The 24,262-nt window shown below is 43.7% G+C and overlaps 1 protein-coding gene across 2 annotated transcripts in view; it reads right to left on the minus strand.

The window, feature by feature from the left end:
* Window positions 1-2,129: 2,129 nt before the first annotated feature.
* Window positions 2,130-24,262, minus strand: part of HOPX (HOP homeobox) — a 32,818-nt gene continuing 10,685 nt past the window's right edge. For both annotated transcript variants that reach the window (XM_088478506.1, XM_088478505.1), the window contains exons 2-3: window positions 19,692-19,884; window positions 2,130-2,475 (exon numbers count right to left, since the gene is read on the minus strand). In XM_088478506.1, the coding sequence (XP_088334632.1) occupies window positions 2,398-2,475; window positions 19,692-19,853 (240 nt within the window). In that variant the 5' untranslated portion in view covers window positions 19,854-19,884 and the 3' untranslated portion in view covers window positions 2,130-2,397. The remainder of the gene's footprint in view (window positions 2,476-19,691; window positions 19,885-24,262) is intronic.

Raw genomic sequence — 24,262 nt, forward strand, 5'->3', positions numbered from 1 at the left:
ATGAACTTAGGGCGCTTCAGATGGTGACACCGCTGCCCTTAGAGCTCCCTAGGGCATCCTTAGGATGTTTCGGGCATTGCTGTAATCAGCGGCGTTTGTGACTTCGCCTCCGTGTGGCGTCAATCGGAGGGGGCGAGACCTGCCAGTCGCGGCCACCGAGCTATTAGGTAGTAGGAACTGAGACAAACAGTGTAACTGCAGTGTCACAGTGCTGCGCACACACTGTCTGTCTCCTCACTCCCCGGCCAGCCCCGCATCCAGACTCTAGCCACAGCGCTACCTGTGAAATGAAAAAAAAAAACAACTTACCCTCAGTTCAGGCCGGTGATCGGTACTCCGGTGATGTCCTCCGTGGCTCTGGTCAGCTGGTGTCCCATCCTGCGCTTAGACCTGGTCAGCTGACCAGGTCACAGTGCAGGATGGGAGATCAGCTAACCAGAGCCACGGAGGACATCACCGGAGTACCGATCACTGGAGGTAAGTAAAATTAAGGGGGGGATGGTCGGGGGGGGGGGGGTGCAGGGCACAGGCAGGTTTTGCCTAGGGTGCCTGAAAACCTTGCACCGGCCCTGGGGCCAAGGGAGTACTTTAACATAACAAGGAGGCATGGTGGGGGGCCATTGACAATGGGTAATTATTATTTTTTTTTCAAAAACCCCATGGAATAAGTTGATCAGAGTACCAGCACTCAGAAGGAGGGGGCAGAGTCTTCCATTTCGAGGGGGTCGGGGGCGGACTGCTGTGTGCACAGCCTCTATTCCTGTTGTCAGCTCACAGGGAGGTCGGGCGGGCTCTGTGAGTGACAGCGCTGAGCGCGGGAGGTTTGAGAGCAGCATCAGCATTGCATGGATACAATAGCAGCAGCATCACGGCACAGTACACACCATCAGCCGGGGGAGAGGAGATCTGTGTGTCAGCCCCCCTGCCAGGTGAGTGCAAGTAATACAGTATGTTACACCATTACCCTGACAGCATGCAGAGGCTAACTAGTAGTTATCTGGATGCTGATTTACTGCTCCCAGACTAGTCACTTCACTTAAGCAGCAGGCAGGGTACCCTGCTGCAGCCTTTTCTCCTCACACAGTCACATGAGAGGAACACCTGTACAATTGTATCAATACAATAGTAGGAGTATTCACACTATAGACTGTCTCCTTTCTAATACATATAAATACATACTAATGATATCTGACTATGTAGAACAACTAATGACATTGATGGGAAGGAATAGATGTAGTCAACAAATTGACTAATATATATGTGACATCTAACATAATATATAATTCTAGCCCTATTCCCCCACTAAAAATATATATACAGACTTGTACTGGCCATACAATCTATTTTAATACACTATTTCTAACTTGAATCACACTTTTTTCTGTTCTTTTTAATATCTTACGGACTGTTAATGAATACAATACAATTTTTAAGATAACAATTAAATGGTATATTTTAATAAATACTGTGCATGTTACAAAGACAACCCTTTCTGTCCTCTTTCTGTATAATCTGTGAATATGCTGTCGATGATAGCACCCCCTAATACTCATAATTAAGAATACAATCATCACATCACATCAAACCTGCTGCAATGGACGCTGAGCTAAAGGGGACGGAGCCATTGCCGGGTGCCGGGCAGGCAACGTCCTCTGTACGGTTTGCAGTACAGATTACGCCATCCTGAGGTGGTGAATCTGTACACAGCAGAGGAATGGAAAGCCGAGTATGGTGATGCGATTCAGACACAAAGCGGGGTCGCCAGAGAAGGAATAACCTTCTCCATGGTAACCCCCTTTATGAATTACCAAAGGCAGTGTAAAGCCCTGTTTTCAGCTAAACAGGGCTTTTCACTGGTCTATGAGTAGACCCCATGGAGGTTTATACTATACAACCTTTTCTAGTCTATGTATACCAAATCATTTTTGGCTAGTTAAAATATAGATAAATAGAAAGAGAGAGCGGAGAAGCTGTCTAATTCTCTCTGGTAGAGAAATGACTAATCACACTCCTTCGTGGGCCCCAATTATTGTTTTCCCCCTGTGGGCCCCTCATGCCCCAGTCCACCACTGAGTGTAGCCATCCAATTCCTAATGTACAAATATAAATAATGATATATGAACTCAATATTAACCAATCTACATTTTATTAGAATATTTAATGTACACAGGTTTATTTAATTTGTCCAATACAGTGTAATAACCAAGAGTATATATTTTAAATATATTACATTTGTATGTATATACAAAAAATGTTTAGATAATTTTTTTTACACCCTATACATTATATTCTATTACATTTTAACATAATGCTCATATCTGTAAAAAACAAAACAAAATGTGTTTAAGTTTAAAGCGTTGCGGAGAATCTGCTTGATGGTATATGAAGAGAATTCCTCTAGTCCATGACAGAACCACACTCTGATGGTAGACCCTCTGACCTTCTCCATTTGGATAATCGAAATTTGAACCATTTCTAGGAAATAAAATCAACACAAAATAACATGTCAAACATTATTTAAAAGAAGCAATTAAACATATTGTGGCTAATGCAGCAAGAGTAGTATTGGCAAATCATAAAGTTGAAAATGGTGACAGCAGTGTGTGATTGAGATTAATCCACAAGGTAGATAACATAACCAGGTTTTAGATTTATTAAACAGGCAGAACAGATTTACAGGATGATACAGGGTTAATGCAGAAGGTATCAGTGGCAAATGCTGGATTTCTAGAGGGGGGTTTCCAAATGCTGGATTTTAGAGTGAGTGTGGCCAGTCCATGAAGAGGGCATAATTAGCGCGTAACCAGCTTTAATATGTGTCATACTAAGTGTATTGTGTGTCATAATTCCAGCATATACAGGACCAGCGATCACAGTAGGCCATCCTGCCTGAGCTGAATGATTTTATTTCAGGTGTGGGCACCAATCCAGAGCATTGGAGAAAGTCCGGGAGTCTGGTGGAGCAGCAGAAGAACCTAGCACTGCCCTGGACATATTAGTTCATATTGGTCCTGTCATGCACTGGATAGTGTATTATCAGACAGTATTAATAATTAATTATTGATTGTCTATAGCAGTGCACCCCTAACAGTGCATGTTTTCCAGATCTCCTAGTTGGCGCACAGGTGTATTTATTACACACACACAGGATATACATATATAGCAGAAGACGCATGGACACGCCACTCATGCGCAGTAGTGCACAAGGTCAGAGGTCAGATCTCTGGCAGCACCGGACGGAGAAACTGCAGAGGATGCTTCCTCTCTCCTAACACGCCCCCCCCCCCTCACTCACGTCGGTCTCTGGTTACAAAATTAAATTCAACAAATGTGTATCAAAAGTGGAATAGTAAAGGCAGTACATAAAGGTTAGTGTGGATATAAGGTGACTGTAAACAAATAAAAGGGGCGAGAAAACAGAACTAGCCATGAAATGGCAAAATGCAAGTGGTCCGTAAGAGGTCCCTATTTGAATTATAGTTTATCCATGTAGCTGCTGCATGAATATTTATCATACAGTCAGGTTCATAAATATTGGGACATTGACAGAATTTTCATATTTTGGCCTCTATTCACCACCACAATGGCTTTGAAATGAAACAAACAAGATATGCTTTAACTGCAGACTTTCAGATTTAATTTGAGGGTAATTACATCCAAATCAGGTGAACGGTGTAGGAATTACAACGGTTTCTATATGTGCCTCCCACTTTTTAAGGGGCCAAAAGTAATGGGACTATCAACTCAAAAGCTATTTCATGGACAGGTGTGGGCTATTCCCTCGTTATTTCATTATCAATTAAGCAGGTAAAAGGTCTGGAGTTGATTCTAGGTGTGACATTTGCATTTGGGATCAGTTGCTGTCGACTCTCAATATAAGATCCAAAGAGCTGTCACTATCAGTGAAGCTATGCTGACCTAATGAGCCCAAATTATAGACAGAGAATATGTAATTCCATATTGCACTTCCAGGCTAAAGAAAAATACATAACAGTAAGAGATATAATACACACTCATAGTTTAAAATATGAATTGTACTCACCTAAGCATTATTGCCATGCAATTTAAATAAATCTGTGCACAATTTAAACACTTGTGTTCTTTAAATAGGGAGAAAGTATTTAGAAAAAAGGCTAACTTTCTATAATGATAAATGGAAACCTGATGAGAGCAGGTGGTTGCCTCTTGGAATTTTATAATAATGAATATCAATCCTTCAGCGATCTCAGGTGAAAATTATATTTATTTACAGTCTGCAGAACCAGAGAAATCCCACAATTCTTCAGTGTTGTGTGCAATCTCCAAAGGTGGTGGTTATCTGAAGATTGCACACTGGAGAATATGGCGTTATCTCAGGATCTGAAGTCTGGAATTAAATATAACCTTGGCTGAATTAACCTTTTTTTTCAGCAATTAATTAATTCTATACAACATTACTGCAATAGGAAGAAAAGTCAGATGTTCAAAAGTAGACTATTTTTTACTGGGTGGAATGGATCATGTTGGAGGGTTAAGGATTTATGCTATGATTACTGGTTTCTGCGACTAGGGGATAAAATATTATATGAGAAACAAAATAATTTTGCATTTATTTAACATTAATGATAGATTCAGTTACCTGCAAGGTTTCGATGGGACCTTGTGCACTAATATATGTGGGTTATTTATTTGGGCAGGAAAACATTCCTTGTTGCTGTATACGAGTGTCCCATAGAAATTAGATCAATAGACAAGGAAAAATTTCCTACCATTGTGCCTGAACCTTGCACCTAATTTAATTTACCCCTAACATAATACAAATACCGAGGTTCCAGGAATGAACACTTCCATTCACAAGAAGTTATTTCTAATAATATGACTTGATGAGATCATAGGTCAACCAAAAGTGCAAAGAGGCATGTTTATTAATGTTACATTTCCATTAGTAGTAGCAGGTCCGATGTAAATGAAACAGGTAATTTCCTAAAAAAGTTAAAAGATGGAAGATTTTTTGCCTATATTTTTTCTCTTGTTTTTGGCTAATTCTTGGTTGCGTTCATAGATAAACAGTATGATAATCAGTGTAGATGCGATAATATCTAGAGAAAATTTTTGGAGAAAATATTCACACTTTCAATATTTTCTACAACGTTTTACACCAGACATACAGACAATAAAGCACCAGCAATAGCATATCAGATTTTTCCACTAGGGGTCAGCAGAGTATTAAATAACATCCAAGAACCAACAAAATAATATATTTTATTTGTTTTTCTGAACTCCAGACTCCTAAATCCCTGATTATTGCTAGCCTTTATGGGCAGCCAAAGCAATGCAGCATGCTTCACATTGATAACTAACAAAGCAAGTCAGTAAGCTACTCCACTGTGGATCAAACAGTAATGCTGGGTACACACCTGAACGATATAGTTTGTGTGTACACCGACTGTGAATGACGTCCTTCATAGACATATCTGGTCGACCCTTCAGCACAGTCAATGACGATAGCAGATATATAGTTTCATTTGTCTGTATGACCTACCTGCCAACATATCGGCCAAACGATTGGTAAGTGTGTGTGCTCTTACCAGTTTTTAGATCGGTTGGCTGGTCAGCCAAGTGTGTTCCCAGCTTAAAACATAATTTTATACATCTAAAAGTAACAAAGGTAGACCATATTCCATAACCAATTAACCCAAACCTCTTTTGGTAACAGAGCAAGACTGTACCTATAGCACAGACAATACTTCATATTGACTTCAATCACAATTCCAGCTCCCACCAACTTCAGAAATCTAACTCCAAGTGTAAAGGCGATTGCTGCTTCTCTCATCAACCATGCAGTAGGACCCCTGAACCGTAACAAGACATTTTAGTGCCCTGGGCAAGGGAGAACAATGCTGCCCCTCCACTATATTTTGGTTGAAGTAAATGCTACCCCACACTGTGGGAATCATTAGCAAGTGCTAGACTATAATCCAACCTGTGCTTCTCTCTCCAACCTGTTGTTACAGCTACAGTATGACTACCTGTTGCTGGTTTCTTAAGCTCAGTTACTGGTTGGATGGATCCTGGAATGTTTGGGCCCTGTTTGGAATAGTGAAAGATACTAGTCATCTTCTGTAAAGATGATCAACGAGTGAACACTGTAGATCAGCAGTGGTCGATCTGTGGCTCTTTAAACTTGTAAATGTGGTTTCCAAATACCAACAGCAGATGCTCCAGGCACTGGCAAGGTTGTGTTGGTCTACAGCCGGCTGATCCAAATCTAACATATTCTCTGCTTTGGTATAATGCAGAGATTAAGACTGATCAGGAGCAGCTTACTTCTGTGTGATGTTAGCTCCTCTGTACAATAAGGGGCGGGGGGGTCACAGACTCACGCATCCCAAACAAGCAGAGGTGGAGGAGGGCAGGCAGTGTGCTCTTCTTCCTACCCCTGCATCACAGGGTCTGCAGGCTCCAGCTCTACAGGTAAGTGGGGGAGGAGTGAAAGGGTATATTTGGGGGACGGGCATGGTCCAGATATCTGATGTGCATGTTGATAGGTCAGATGGCATGTAGAGAGGTATGATGGCATGTGGGAAGGTCTGTTGGACATGTGAAAAGGTATTTGCAATATCTAAAGATGTTTAGCTCTTGGTCTTTGACTTACTGACCACCCCTGCTCTAGATGACCCTACCACTGGCCAGACTGTCATTCAATTAATATTATTTTATTGCTTACTAAACAGGCTGCCTTCCTCTAACCAGCTCTAAAATTAATGACATTCACTTTTAATAAAGATATCTATTTTCCCCAATCTAGCCCATCATTAAATTAATAACATTACAAATTAATATATAGACCTAATTATTTGCTTACATAAACATTTATTTATATAGGGCCAACTGTTAGGAGAGAGCACCTTGCGCTGTCTCTGATCGGTGCTAGGACCTCAGTCTCCTGGAGGCCTGGTTAAGTACATCTACTTACCTCCATCACACACCCCTGCCACCTATATCATCTATAGGGTCTGCCAATACTAACATTATGCAGTCAATAAGTTGACAATCGCTGTCGACATTCATAATGTCAACACCATAATGTCAACATCTAATATGCTCATGTGATTTATGCTGCACGGACCACCCGCACCGTTATTCATATTTACTCACAAGGGGTGGTGAGTGGATTGTAGTTACACAGTTTCATCTTCACCTTGGATGTGCACTTTGTAACACCTAATCTGTGCTGGATATACCCTTTTAAGAACACCTTGAGGGTTCCTTATTGTACACACTGCAGTAGGACCCATCTTCAAAGCACACGCAGTCCAGACTCTGGGCCTGATTCAGCAGTGTACACAATTGCGGTCGCAACTGCAATTGCCTATGGATCGCAGCTGTGAAAATATGCTAATGCTTGCCTTAGTACAGCCGGCATAGGGGAACCCACTGCAGCTTTCTCATATCCGTCCAACCTGGCTTTTCTGCGTATACATTGGTACCATTGACGCACATCGGCCCATCACGCAGCATTTACAGCAGGTCTGACCAGCTGCAGAGACTGCAAGCCTCCTCGCATGCAGTGAGTACTCAAACTGTGTATGCAATCGCAGTGGCTAATTTATGCACGCCCATGTAACGGCATTCAAATGGACAGACACGCCCGCGGTTTTCTGACCACTCCCCCGTCACCACCCCTAAACGCTGACAGCCTATCACTCACTTTGTGATGGATTCCTCTGTGCGTCCGTAATCACAATGTGCATGCTCAATGGCAAACAATCACTCGATGTGCATCCGCATTTGCACTTGCGATCGGTACTGAATCAGGCCCTCTGTGAGGAGGGTGACAGCTACACTAGCGGCAGACGTGATACATTTTATACTATCTAATACAATAATACCCCTTTTACACCAGAGCTAAAACCCGGGTTATTGCAGGATTAACCCGAGTAGCTCCTTGGTGTAAAAGGGGAAAGGGTTGGATTCCCAGGTCTAGTGACCCGGCAATCCAACCCAGATAACTTGCAGGGTTTAACATGGGAATGACCCGTAAAACCCTGCAGTGTAAACGGCGTGATCGGAGTCACGATGACCTGGAGCGCGCTGCATGTCAGCTTCAGTGGCGCTTGGAGATGACTTCCACACCGGAAGAGCCGGGTCACTGCAGACCCGGCTCCAGTGTGAACGGCGCCCACTAGGGAATATCCTGGGTCGGCGCCGGTTAAATTCCGGGTCTGATACGGTTTGGAACCCAGGAGCTGATTCAGACACAGACGCTAAGAAGTGTTCGCTTGTAGCTGCCGATGGTTCGCATTGTGCGCATGCGTATGCATCGCAGTGCACGTGTACGAACCACTGCGAAAGATCAGGAAGCGTTCGCTGGCCGCGCATAGACAGCCCAGCAGAGTGAGTGACAGGAGAACCCGTTTGTGGGTGGTAACAGGGGAAGGCCACTAGAAACGGGGGAGTGGAGGTGCGAACGCAGGCGTGTCTGAGCGTCTCAAAGCCGTTTCAGAGGCGTGCATAATTAGCAGGCAGCATCACAGTACACGTCACCTGGCTGGTTTTACACTGAAGTCCTCACAGTGCTTGCGATAGGGTATAGTCAACCTCAAGCGCTGCGAATACTCTCGGTGGTACCCGATGTACCGATGGTTACATACAGTTCCTGGAGATGACGTGCGCAAGTGGGCGTCTTAAGACAGGCTGGTGGGCGTCTGCATACACAAAGCGATCGCACGCCAAGACATAGTGGACGTGCTTATCCTTTGCCGTGCGTTCGTCTGCCGTGCCGTCACTTAGCCGAATTTGCATACTCTGAGAACGAGTGTACGCATCTAGCAAGCGGGTCTGAATCGAGCCCCTGTTCCAACCTCCGGGTCAGACCCGGAATTTAGGTGTAAAAGCGGTATTACTGACAAGATCGTATCTCTGCGTGGCCATGCTTTATATTTCAACTACCTGATATTTATCTTGGTCATATCTGTCAAGAGAGACATTTAACATTATTTGCTGCCAAACAATATGTGGCTTCTCAATATTTTTTCTTGACAAATCGGCAGTCTCATCCCTTTTTTTCTGTTCATTAACAGAATTAGCACATTGCTTCCATGTTAAGCTTTGATGTTATTCCGATAATAGCACATCCCTACATTTTTGTTATAATTTTTCATTTTTATTTATTGGTTGTTGTACAATACAAATGAACTGGTGATTTTTTTTTGTTTATTGTATAAGTGTATTTTTACATTATAAAATTAATTGGTTTATGGTCTTCCTCTTATTGCTGGGTTTTGTATTTATTTGTGTTTCTCTTGGGTTCTAGGCAAACCTCACACAGCAGCTTTGATCTAGATATTTTTAGTAATACACTCTTTCAGCACTGAAGGGTTTTTATTATCCATTTACATTCACTCGTAATGTTTAGGGCAGAGGCAACTGTAATACAGCTCTCACTAGGGCCCTTAATTATGCACTAATACACATCATAAAAAGTAATGGCCACTAAGATCCATACAGTGTATTATTAATCATCACTAATGGACCGTGATATAATTGCTTCTTCTTTATTATAACATTATATAATTTGATATCTTCCAACGTTCAAACCATATAAAAACACTCTACGCTGTTAAATATTTTTTCCACATTAATCAATGAAAACATATAGATCACAGTTTCTCAAACTCAGTCCTCAGGACCCCAAACAGTGCATGTTTTCCAGGTCTCCTCACAGAATCCCAAGTGAAATAATTAGTTCCACCTGTGGATCTTTTAAAATGTGTCAGTGAGTAATGAATGCACCTGTGCACCTGCTGGGTAACCTGCAAAACGTGAACTGTGTGGGGGTCCTGAGGACAGAGTTTGAGAACCACTGATATAGATTATTATCAGTACACAAGTGACTGTTCAAATCCATTACAATTGTGGTCTTGTCTAATTTAAAAAAAAAAAAAAAAGAAGCTAATTCTATCGGTAAAAATCATATCAAATGTAATAATTTTACTGTTACATTTAAGAAATCAGTATATAACTACAGTAGTACTGTATATTAGTAATATATATATTTACACTTCGAACACTTATTCAGAAATACACATTATTAATACACATTCAGGGGTAAATTTACTAAGAATCGTGTTTGGTCGAGTTTTGCCGTTTTTAAACTCGTCACTGAAACTCGGGTGATTTTAGGCTTTTGAAATACTAAAATTTACCAAGAATCGTGTTTTGCTGAGAGTGTGTTTTCCGATGGTGTATCTGATCGAGATTTCCCACCCGAGTTTGCAGTGTATAACTGCAGCCAAACACTCCCGAACAAGCAGCCTGCACATATCAGTGAGATATGTGAAGGCTGCTTGTGTGTTTTAACTGTAAAAAAATGGTTAATTGAAAAAATATATATATATATGTTGGGTCCCCCAAAAGCATAACCAGCCCCTGGGATTTGAGCCCAGTGCAGGTTTTAAAAATAGGGGGACCCCTGCACTATTTTTCCCCCTATTTTTAAAACCAGGACAGGCACAGCAGCCCACTGCTGGTTCCTAAAATATGGGGGAAACCTACTCGTCCCCCCCCCCCCCGTATTTTTAGAAACCAGGACTTGCTGAGCAGCCCAAGGCTGGTTATGTATTTTAGGGGGGGACCCTACATAATTTTTTTTTTTTTAAATTAACACTTCAAACTATCTGTAGATGCAGAAAAATACACAAATCATAGTGATCTGTGTATTTTCCAGCAAAACATGCACCTCAGGAGGTGATCTATTTGAAACTTCTATTTAGGTCAGAGTTTGCTACAATTACACCTGTGATTGTAATTACGATTCTTGGTAAATTCCTGAGTTGTATACTTTACAGTGAAAGTACTTTCGAGTTTGGCCGATGGTGTATTTAATCGTGTTTGCAATCTCACCCGAGTTTTTCAGTGTACATAGAGAAATCTCTCGCTCGAGTTTGTCTTTAGTAAATTTGCGAGTTGAAAAAAATGCCTAAACTCACCCCAGACTGCAATCTCAACCAAACACGATTCTTAATAAATTTACCCTCTTGATAATTAAGAGCACATCTCCAAGACTGTCCCATCAGTTGCCTGGCATGAAAAGTTGACACTTGTTACTTTTACACTAAACCAGTAGCATAAACCTCACTTAGCTGGAAGATCTACAGTATGGCTAGCCCCAGATTGCAGTCATATGGAGCTCCTTGACACCACGTCCCATACACCATTTGTAGAATATATAGTGTACCATTAGATGAAGTAGTTATTGTTTTTATGCTTGCATGTATATGTAAGAAGAAAATGCAATAAGCTGATATGGGGTGGATTTGAGGTTTGGCTGTCCCCAGGCACAATATTATTGGTCGCCCCCCATCACGTCACTGCCCCCATTGCCCCCTTCATGTTGGTGCCGGTTTTGATGAATACAGACCGCCAAAGTATCCCCAACCTCACAATCTACCACCACCACCACAATTTGGTGCCCATTGCCCTACATGCCTCAACTATCAATTGGGAAATCCACCACTGAACCTGAGAAAACAAGGGTAGTCTGTTGCTGCTCCAATTCGACCACACCGGAGTTATATGGCTTTTCTAAAAAAAATAAAAATAAAATAAAAACTCCAGATTGTGGGCTGCCCCAATCAGCCCATTTTCCACCCAAACTGTGTGCATGCCTGAAAAGACACTATTTGTTTTCGCGGGATATAGTTAGCAGACCAGCGGACGGCATGCCGCTGGTCTGAATCCCGACACTGGAAGTCTGACACAGGACTTAAGATAGGCGTCGAAATACTGACACCTACCTTAATCCCGACGCCGGAACACAGACAGACGCCAGCTCGAACTAGGTAAGTCTGGGGCATCTTAGCTGTTAGCTGCGGGGGGGGGGGGGGATGGTTAGGTATAGGTACCATAGCGGGGTTAGCGTTAGTTTTTTTGGGGGGAGATTTAGGGTTAGGCACCCCTAGGTGGGGGTTAGGGTTAGGCATCACTGGGGGGGTTACGGTTAGGCACTAAGGGGGGAGGGTTAGATTTAGGCGCAAAGGGGGAGGGTTAGGTTGCGGGGTGGTTAGGGTTAGGCTAGAAGAAAGGAGGGTTAGAGGGAGAAGGAGGGAGGGTAAGTATACTTACCCGACCCCTGCCGAGATAACAACCATCGGGATGCCGCTGTCGATATTTTGACAGGAGGCATCCCGACAGCCAGCATTACATACCGTCACATGTCACAAACTGCAAAAGTGTAACTGATTCACAAATACTGCACTGTGATATATGAGTATCTGCATATAATAAAGTGACACCTATTATCTTCAAGTATGCAGACATTTCTTAGCTCTATACAACATGATTAATAATTAGAACTGGTTTATTATTGTATTAATATGTTGTAGAAATGTTAGAGCCAGATACAGACTCTAACAGAGACATTTTAGATCAACACGAGAACAAATAGCTCAGTGTAAGGACAGACAAGTTTGATGTTCTGCATTACCCATTAATGTATCAGTTTCACATGCTACTGTGAGAAGAGGCACAATTGATGCCTTTCTGTACCACAAGGTCAGTCTGGGAAAAGCAGGAGGAACTAACAGCAGACTGATAATAGAACCAAACAAAGACTGTTCAGTGACTGCAAATTAACTGTTGATCAGAGTTTGTAACGTGTTTATGCATTATATGTAGCCTGAATGGGATATGACTAGTGGGTTATATGACAAACTAACACAAGTGCCATTAAATAGTTATTTTTAAAAAGCAATGAATGGTCATGTCATATCATTTACTCCTAGAGCGCCTTCCACCAGACACATTTTATTTTTGCAACATTTTATGAGATACACTATAGTTGTGGAATGACAAGGGACACGGCCAGGGTCTGCATCAGCGTACACAGATATCTGGCCTCTGAAGTGACCAGCACCTAGTAAGGCTGCGGAAAGCTTCAGCTCCTGCAGCCTGACCAAAAGAGCAGTCATAACGACTGACCAAATGGAGCAAGGAGGTGTCTGATATGTCTGCATACTGAGGCCAAATCAGCAAGAACAAAGACCACTCAGGTTTACTGATCTCTGTTATCAGGTTGGTGGTGTGGCTGGTTCCTACAGCTGAGGGGGCAACAGTTAGCAATTTAGGGTCACCAATATGAAATTATATCTTGGCCCCCCTCAACCTAAAAATGTTGTGGCACCCCTGACCTCCACATACCTGTCCTACATCATTTACACCACCACCTACCTGTCCTACATCATTTACACCTCCACATACCTGTCCTACATCATTTACACCTCCACATACCTGTCCTACATCATTTACACCTCCACATACCTGTCCCACATCAATTACACCTCCACATACCTGTCCCACATCATTTGCACCTCCACATACCTGTCCCACATCAATTACACCTCCATCTACGTGTCCTACATCATTTACATCTCCACATACCTGTCCTACATCATTTACACCTCCACATACCTGTCCCACATCATTTACATCCCCACATACCTGTCCTACATCATTTACACCTCTACATACCTGTCCCACATCATTTACACCTCCACATACCTGTCCTACATCATTTACACCTCCACATATCTGTCCCACATCAATTACACCTCCACCTACCTGTCCTACATCATTTACACCTCCACATACCTGTCCCACATCATTTACACCTCCACGTACCTGTCCTACATCATTTACACCTCCACATACCTGTCCCATATAATTTAATCCTTTATTGAGCTTTTTAGAGATATTCACCTGAAAACTGACATATCTGTATAGGCCAAATTATGCTTTTGAAATCCCTCCAAGTGCATAATTATTCATTGGGAGGGGTGTACCAGAGGTTCTGCACTGTGGGGTCGATTCAGACCTGGACGCAAAGCCACGGACGCATGCTATCGGCGATTGTCGCCTGTCTGCGCATATGTATTCATTGCAGTGAGCGTGCGCGAACCAGTCATTGCGATCGGGAATCGTGCGCTCTTAACACAAAGACTGAGCGCTACTTTGAGTGACAGATAGTGCCGTTTGTGGATGGTAACAGGGGAAGGTGCTTGTGAACGGGGGAGTGGTGCTGCGAACGCAGGCGTGTCTGGTCGTCAAAACTGAGTTTTATGGGTGTGCATAATTAGCATGGAAGCGTCATTGTACACGTCACTTGGTTGTATTTCAGCCTGCAGTGATCGCAGTGCTTGCGGTGGAGTATGGTCTACCTCAAGTGCTGCGTGCAGCTCCGATGGCTCTCGATGGTTCTGATTAATCATCCACTTCCTGGAGATGACGTGTGTTAAGAAAGAAAAGTGGGTGACTTTATACCGGCGTGCGCACACTGTGCCGTCGCTCTCTAATACATACGCCAGACAGTGCGATCGCGGAATTTGCATACCCGACCCTTTTGGCAGCGAGAGAGTGCAGCTTAGCGTCCGGGCCTGAATCGACCCCTGTGTCCTGACATTTTTACCTTATAATAAAGATTTTCCCTACCTTTTCACCTGCTCAGGGGGTGTGCTCAAAAAACGTGAATTACTTAAGAAATAGAATAGCTCGCATCTAATTGTATAGATCCCTGAAAGGTTTTATGTTACTTTGGCCCTCATTCAGAGCCGTACGCTCTGAGCAGAGCACACGCTCTGAATGAGGGCCGCCCTCCATAAAAATGGAGCGTCCTCCTGGACGCTCGTATAGCTGTGGGGCACCACCCACAGCCTATACGAGCGTGCAGTTTGATGGCCGCGATGGTCGTGACCATCGCGACCATCGAAACTGCGAGCCGGAGCCTGCGGTTGAGGTTTTCAACCGCAAGGCCCGGAGTGATTTTGGCTCTATCAGAGCCAAAATCACTCCCACTGACATCACTAGTGATGTCAGTGGGTCGGCTTCTGACGGTAGGCGTTCCCTTGGGAACGCCCCCGTCAGGGAGGCACGCCCCCGGCACGCTCACCAAAGGGGGCGTGCTGTCAATCAACATCGACAGCACGCCCCCTTTGATCAGACACAACGAGCAAAGGACTTTCCTTCGCTCGTCGCGTCTGGCGCATGCGCACGACGGAGCTCCCTCCGTCGTGCGCATGCTCAGTGCAGACCATCGACCCACTTGCGAGCGGACAGCCGCTTGCGAGTGGGTCTGAATCAGGGCCCTTGTTTTTTTTATAATGGTAGCAAACATTGGCATATTTTACGACCTGTTTGTTTATTTTGGCTTTGGTGTATTTACCTTATGCCTAATGAAGTATTTGTTTTCTTATTTTTTTAAGAGTGAAAGGAAAGCAGTCACACACTTGACTGTGACAGGACTGTAAACGTGAATGCTTGATAGAGGATAGGGGGATGTAGTCAGTAGGTTGACAATTACAATATTGACATTTATGATGTTAACATTATTATTACAATGTTGACAGGCAACATGTCGACATTAGGGTTAGGATTAGGCACTAGGGGGAGGTTATGGTTAGGTTACAGGGAAGTGGAGTTAGGTTTAGGCACTAGAGTGAGGGTAAGGGTTAGGGGTATGGATTAGGGATAGGGCCAGTTTTCTTGCTGGTGTATCACATGACTCTACTGAAACTGACAGTTACATGACGTCTGGGACCCAGAAAACTGCCACTGGACACGATGCGGCCACAGGGACCAGGTATGTGACTGCTGAGCACCAGGGACGATATATCCACATTCTATTATGAATGTCAACAAATCATACTTAACCAAGTGAGAGGCTAGATTAGGGCTTGGAGTGGGACTAGTGTTGCCAATGTATTGTCTTGCTGAAGTAAATTTGATAGAGGAGAAAATAATGAAGCAGACAAGTTATTAGTGACACCCAAAACAGATAAAGTATAGTGCCAATTACTCTTTGGTGACTTGCCATTATTTTCACTGGGGTACTTAGAAGTGGCGTAACTAGGGCAGGGCTGCCGGGGCTCGTGCCCTGGGCACCGTGGGACCGGCTGCGCCTGCCACAGTACAGGTCTGCCCTAGTCAGTCAGTGTAGTGCGAACCGCATTACAGAGTTACACACACATCGCCGCCAGCGCTGGGTAGTACACTCGTACTACCCGGCGGCAATGTGTGTGTTTCAGCAGCCAATGAAAGTCAGACAGACTCTCATTCGCTGCGCCCACTGCCAGAGCCAGGCTGGAGCTCACTCATGAGCTCTGCCTTCCGGCTCCTGCAGTGGGTGATGGGAGAGACATCATGATGTCTCCCATACAGCGTAGGGAGGGCAGTTCCAGTGAAGTGCAAGCTCCAAGCGCCGAAGGTGTCTGGAGGCACCATGCGCTGAGCCAACTGGTTTGCAGGAGGGCGGGTTGGACAGTGGGAGAGTGCCTGCTGGGCCAGCCCTCTCCTGGGCAGCTTTGAACTGGCCGGGCGACCGCGAATCTAACGTCCGCTACCACGATCGGAACTCAGCTCCAATTGGGCAGCGGTCATGAATGAGCTTCTGCGCATGCACAGAAACTTGTTCAACAGTGAAATAACCGCAGGAGGACTGCTGAGCACCCATAGCAGCTCCTCCCATGGGCCATTGCGGAGCACGTGAGTGACACCTCACGGCATCGCCCCCAGCAGCTGGACTCAGAGTCAGGATCCGGAAAGGGAAGAAGTTGCAGTGAAGGGACAGGGTAGCGATGGGAATCGGGAGTCAGGTAGGACCAACCAGGGGTGTATCTAGGGATCTGAGTGCCCCTGGCAAGGTAATGGACTGACGTCCCCCTCCCACCATAATTTCAGGAAGTGCCCCCTAGTAGTAGTCCCCCCTATGCAGTGCCCCCAGTAGTAGTCCCCTCTATGCAGTGCCCCCAGTAGTAGTCCACCCTATGCAGTGGCCCTAGTAGTAGTCCCCTATACAGTGCCCCCAGTAGTAGTCCTCTCTATGCAGTGCCCCCAGTAGTAGTCCACCCTATGCAGTGCCCCTAGTAGTAGTCCCCTATACAGTGCCCCCAGTAGTAGTTCCCCTATACAGTGCCCCCAGTAGTAGTGCCCCTAGTAGTAGTCCCCCCTATACAGTGCCCCCAGTAGCGGCCATCCCCCTCATAACGTACCCCCACTAGTGGCCCCCACAATACAGTGCCCCCAGTAGCGTCCACCCCCCATAATGTGCCCCCAGTAGTGGCCATACCCTATACAGTGTCCCTAGTAGCCACACTCCCCCACTGTTCTGTGTCAGAAAAAAAACCAAAAACTTACCTAATCCCCGCTCCTGCCAACGACCGCCGCTGTCCACTCCAACGGGCCCGCTCTCGCTCTGCATTATGGGATGGGAGAGACATCATGACGTCTCTCCCATCACTCGCTGCGGGGGGAGCTGGAAGACAGAGCTCATGAGTGAGCTCCAGCCAGCTCCCTCCATGGACACAGCAGCGAATGAGAGTCTGTCCGACTCTCATTGGCTGGCTGCTATAACAAACAGACAGCCACCGCTGGCGGCTGTGTGTTTGTAAACTGTGTAGTGCAGACCGCTCTCACTGCGGTCTGCCCTACATTTGGGGCCCAAGGGACTAGCAGGGTAGTCCACCCATTGGCTACTGGTGGCACTGCCAGACGGCGCCGCCCCTTTGGCTGGCACCCCTGGCGATTGCCATCCTGGCCAATGGGTAGATACGCCCCTGGGACCACCTGCTTCTCTCACCCACCCTCTGGACCTCACACTAACTGCTTCTCTCACCCACCTCCTGCACCTCACACTACCTGCTTCTCTCACCCATCCCCTGTACCTCACACTACCTGCTTCTCTCACCCATCCCCTGTACCTCACACCAACATCTTATCCACCACCCTCTGTACCTCACACCACCTGCTTCTCTTACCCACCCTCTGTACCTCACACCACCTGCTTCTCTTACCCACCCTCTGTACCTCACACTAACTGCTTCTCTCACCCACCCCCTGCACCTCACACTACCTGCTTCCCTCACCCACACCCTGCACCTCACACTACCTGCTTCCCTCTCCCACCCCCTGTACCTCACACTACCTGCTTCTCTCACCCACCCCCTGTACCTCACACTACCTGCTTCTCTCACCCAGCCCCTGTACCTCACACTACCTGCTTCTCTCACCCACACCCTGCACCTCACACTACCTGTCTCTCTCACCCACACCCTGTACCTCACACTGCCTGCTTCTCTCACCCACCCCCTGTACCTCACACTACCTGCTTCTCTCACCCACCCCCTGCACCTCACACTACCTGCTTCTTTCACCCACCCCCTGCACCTCACACTACCTGCTTCCCTCACCCACACCCTGCACCTCACACTACCTGCTTCCCTCTCCCACCCCCTGTACCTCACACTACCTGCTTCTCTCACCCACCCCCTGTACCTCACACTACCTGCTTCTCTCACCCACCCCCTGTACCTCACACTACCTGCTTCTCTCACCCACCCCCTGTACCTCACACTACCTTCTTCTCTCACCCACCCCCTGTACCTCACACTACCTGCTTCTCTCACCCACACCCTGCACCTCACATTACCTGCTTCTCTCACCCACCCCCTGCTTCCATCTCTCACCCCCTGCATCTCGCACTACACCCATGATGTGACATAGGACTATATATATATATATATATATATATATATATATATATCTCAAAAAAGAACCCGCACTCTCATTTTTGAACGACATCTTCGGGGTGCTTCCAAGGACCTCTGTAGACCCTAAAAATACCCTAGTTACGCCACTGGTATATATGGCAGCTGCCACAGCTCGCTGGACACTGGCTGTCACTTACCGGGTCCAGCAGCGCTGGCGTTCGGGCAGCGGTCGGTGTGTCTCCGGTGCCCGCTGTCGTCTCTCCCCTGATGGCTCTGTGTGCAGACAGATGCGGCTCCCATAGGGACGCGCACGCTGCTCTGCTTTAGATTTAAAGGGACAGGCACAGGCACAGGAAATAGGTGGTGCTGATTGGGGCTGGTTGGATCCTGACCTATTTAAGGAAGTTCCTGGGATTGCTCCAGTGCCAGAGTATAGGCTCCATTACCATACTCCAGCGTTCCAATGTATATCCTCTAAACGTTCCTGACCTTTGGCTTGCCTGACCCTTGGTACTACATTTATATCTGGTTCTGACCTCGGCAATTCCCTGTGACCCGCTTTTCGTCTGCTCCCTGGTACCATATTGTCTGTTTGGTTCTGACCCAGCCTGTCGACTACACTGAATATTCTCTACGCTCCATCCACAGTTTCCCAGCACTAGTATAGGGGAACCTATCCTGGGGTCCGCGACCTGTGTGTGGGATGCAGCCAAGTCCATACCTTCTTGCGAGGGTCCCTGGTGAAAACTGCCGGCAAATTAGACTCCACACCTCAGGAATAGGTCACGTCAATTCCCTAAATACGGGTTGCGTCCATAATCTACCTGAGAGTTGTGACAGCAGCATTTGCTTGAGCAGCAGATATTTGCACAAGCCCATGGAAGAAGTTGGAAGGAGTGAGGATGTTCCTTGGATAATTCCATAACAGTGCTACTACAAAATGACTTTTATCTATGTAATTATAATGGCACATACTTTGCCCTGACAACGTTGAACCATGAAAACGTTGACCTATTTACAATGTATCTAAATACTATAAATTTTTCAATCCATACCCACAGTGCACATAGTAAAGGCGGTCCAGGTAAATTGTATGCCCTAAGAAATCTTCAGGTAAGACTGGTGTCCCGGCTTATGAGTGCTTTGATTACACTATAGATGAAGTATACTCACCATTGTCTCCTGCTCTGTAAGTCCGGCCTCAGCAGCAATTAGCATCAAATCGGCCCAGTCAGGCTGCTTGCACAGTTTAAAATTACATTCCAGAATCTCTATCTGGTCCTGGGTCAGGTTCCCTTCTTCATTTTCACAGGTTTCCTTTTGACATGAACTCATTTTTAGCACCAATGTTTAGGTCACAACCGAGCTGTAATACAATTTGACACACAAAGACATTATTTTAAACTTAATAATTTGCTCACTTTATGCTAAAATACTTTCCACATCATTTAAGGTTTACGTATCACATATTAAATTGTACAGCAAGGAATTTCCACCTGCATAATTACCAACCACAAGGTAATCATTATGACAGCCTTTATGAAATGTTAGAACTAATATAAGTCCATACAGTATATTATTATCCATTTAACATTTAAAAAAATGGAAAGATTCCTTTTAAGTATAGTTTAAAATTAAACGTACAGCTATATACCATTTTAAGAGCATTATTCCATTGTCGATGTAAGCCTTAGGGGTAGTATGGATGTATAGTCTTTTATTCTGTGCTATATGCCAATTTATAAAATACACAATGATACACATTAGCTATTACCTTAGAGTGTTATTTATATAAAGTACTAGCTGAAGTACCCAGTGTTTTCTGGCTTTAAATCTTCAAGTTATTAAGTTTTATTATGTGATAGCCTCCAAATGCATCCAGTAGAAGGCACAGAACAGGCTCACTGGGTCAAAGTTCTGCCCGGCGCACTCAGTCATGTGGTCCGACTGGGTCCCCAACCAGTACATTAGGCATCCCAGACCATTTGCCACCCTTCTGGGAAGTTTTAATCCAAATCCATCCAGTGGGAGGCCCAGAACAGGCTCCTCGGGTCAAAGTTCTGCCCAGCGTACACCAAATGGAGGTCCGACCGGGACCCTAATGGTCCTAAAACCTGCCCATTATACAACAGGACCTCTCGCGTTGGTTTCATCCCAATCAGTGCAGGGGTGTCTGAATGCATAACTGGACAGACAGACAAACAAACATGCCATCAAACAAACAAACACACCAATGAAATGTATATATGATTGTTGTATGATTGCATATACCCACAACAGTAGTTACATCCTAGCAAAACACTTAAGCCAGGTACTCACTATGTGATCCATTGGACAATCTATCGTTCCGTTGCGGATAGATTACGATAGATTGTGCGAATCACATAGTGTGTACGGACTATCTGCGCACTCCCGTGGTCGCATGTGATATCATCCGGTCGGCCATGCTGCACGGCCAACCAGATGATATCACATGCACCGCCGTTACATGTAATGAAGGATGGAACGAGGGATCATTCTTTCGTTCATTACATCACTCAATGTTTACCCGTGGAACGATAAATCGCATAGTGTGTAGCTCTCATTACATAGATACTGTACAGACATTGTAAAGTTGAAATAAGATACAGGTCAATTAAAGTCAACATTCAATAAGTTTAATGCAACAGTAGAAATATACAGTATTTATTGTTTGCCCTGACTAGTGCATAAGATTAAGACCAATAGTTTGCACACTGGGGCTAGACAACACCCTCTTGATACCAATATACCATGTTGGTCAGGTTTGTGTTCTGTGTACTATGAGAACAAGGTAATATGTCTACAATAAGTGTGGGACGTATGTGACTACTATACGTGTTTTTCCATGCTGCTTCAATATGATTAGTGTTCTTTCACTTACCAGACTTTTTGAAGGTTGACCCAAGTTCTGACATTTATGTCAAGAGCTTAGTACAGATTATATATTATATATCACATTGTGATAGGTTGCAGGCTAATGTACCCTTTGTATCTCCCCTTTGTGTGAATATTTTTCCATTTCCCCTCCTTCTCACCTCTGTATTGTTTTGTGTATGATTCCTCTCTAATTATTAATTACATTTATAGTGTTATTTGAGGATATTTACTTTGTTGCCTTTTAATGAGTGCCCCTGACTTCAGAGTTTCTTTCCCATTGTTTTTCCCTTAATTTGCTTCAATGTCAGTGGTTTATATATAAAACGATAATAATAACTCTTAGTGAATTTGGCATCACAACAATTACAATAAAGACCACTTTCCTATACTAATGATGAAACCTTCATTTTCCATTTACAACTGATGACACATTGTCCTCTTGCGGTAACATGTTACTATTCCACTCTGTTATTAACCATATTAACACTCCTAAACATAATTCCTACTTTAACAAAGATAAGTAATCCCATAAAAATAAATTTGGTAGAAATGTATTCTTGCTAATTATTAGCTGACCATACTCCAATTATTATCTTATTTCACCACCACTGACCGCTTGTCACGCTCATATCACCCTCGTCCTATAACTCCTTTCCCTTACATTCTTCTGATCCATTCCAGTGGCTGATTACTGACCTGTGAACCCTGGGAGAGTATTTATTCTTCTTTCGTTACACTGTACATCAAAGAAATATTTAATAGTCATACTTTATATAATTTGAGGTCAAAATAACCTGATATTTTCTTGATACAACATAAATAATAGCTGTTTCAATTTTCAATCGATCACAAATTAGAACACAAAATGAACAACATACAGCAACCAAAATATAATCTCAAATAGTGGCCTATTCATGAGAGTGCTTTATCTTTGCTTGTCACATGTCCTCCTCTTCTGTGGCATCTCTTGTCACTGTCAGCAAGCATAGAAGCGTTCCAACTACCCTGATATCTTCATTCCATTGCTGAAATGTCTTTGTGGAATTGCTCACCGTGCTCGTCATTCACTGGGTCGCAGTTGTCAGGGAAAATTATACGCAACTGAGGATTGTCCATACATTTGAGTACTGATTAGATCTAATTATCACGGATTCTCCTACTGCCATGCTGACCAAATTTTTGGGATTATAACTCCACCTACTGCGTAACATTGTTTGTGCTGTGTTTCCCTAACTAATTACGATCATCCAAATTATGATTTAGGGATATAGGTGATGCATTAGAAAAAATATATATATATCTTCGCCATATGTATTATTTTCAGACAGAAGTATTGAAGAACACACTATGTATCTGAAGAGATTGATTATCACCTCATTTGGGATCTACCAACTGGCTCTCTTGGCATTTTCATAAGGAAAAATATCTAATTAAGGTAATTTCTTTGCATTCTTCTGTGATTGGTCTACATAACAATTGTGATCATCCAATTGACTATTATTTTCCTGAGTGGATTCATGTTTTTGTGTTCTTTCATGTATTCTGTTCGTTTTGTACTTGATATATTTTTGTGATTCATTTTTATTTCATTTTGTGATTACTTAATCGGCTACTATTATCCCGAGTGGATTTATTTATTTGTATGTGTTTTTCATGTATTCTATTTGCTTTGTACATTCGACCGGTAGGGTAGAACTCCTATTAAAGGTTCTCTAATAAATGTTAAGTTTTATATTATACTTACTCATCATATCAATATCAAACTTTTAGTATTTTTCAAAAGGGTGCCCCAAAATAGGCTTAATTTGTCTTATCTTTTTTGCCTTGAGCAAAAATATCTCTTTATGAATTTATTGCATACCTGCTCAATTATTTTAGCTGGAGGAGTTTAGCAGTATAATTTTTAACATACAAAGTATGAAGCTTAGACTAAAGAACAAAATTTAAAGAGGACCAAAGTAAGGAAGAGGTGGGGGTAAACAATAACAGGAAAAAAATACATTGTATAAAAAAATCACCACACAGCATAGATGAATTGACCATTTATGATACAATAAAAAATTATATATATATAAAAGTAGAATCCTAACAATCACCACAAAATATTGAAATTCTGGTGGAGGTTATGGTGAGGCAAGGTGATCTGTACGGTACGTATGCCTGGAAAACTATTTTAACAAAGAAGAAGAATTGCTCTGAAAGCCAATGGTTTCCATATCAAAACATCTTTGAACCTCAGCTATACTGGTGAAAAGAGGCAGAAGTGAAGGAGGTCTACAGTACTCAGAAATTACAGCTCCAGGGCAATAAGTGTATACTCCATGATATATCTAATAGGGGTCTGAGTTGTAAAGGGTAATGATGTACAGTAGACTTGCCAGCTCTGAAGAGAAGTGGACATTGAACTACTTGATTTCTTAGGGCAAAAATATAATTCTAGAAATTAAGTAACACAGGACAACTCCAGAACACTTGTAATATTACAGATAAATCAATATAGAACAATAGCGTCCACATTAAATAGGGCTGCAAGGGAACTGAAGTGGTTTTCACAAATCACCACCGTAATATGCCAAAAAAGAGAAAGATTGTTCCCAAGCGCTCCTAATGGGAGTGATGGACAGTATTTCAAATATCTTTCTTAATAAATTATCCCTGTGTGATGTTATTACACCACTCAATCAATCCATGTGAAATGTTCCTGTGTCAATGTCACTGTGCCAGAACAGTTAAAATAATTCACCGTAACTTCAGTAATGTCAAGTCGTCATTTCAAGCTTTGATTAAATTCCTCCATCCAAGGCAACACCTCCTTTATGTGGATTTTTTCCAATGTGCATATATGC

This window comes from Taudactylus pleione, unplaced genomic scaffold (assembly GCF_031769625.1).
Source record: "Taudactylus pleione unplaced genomic scaffold, aTauple2 ptg000214l, whole genome shotgun sequence".
Taxonomy (NCBI): domain Eukaryota; kingdom Metazoa; phylum Chordata; class Amphibia; order Anura; family Myobatrachidae; genus Taudactylus; species Taudactylus pleione.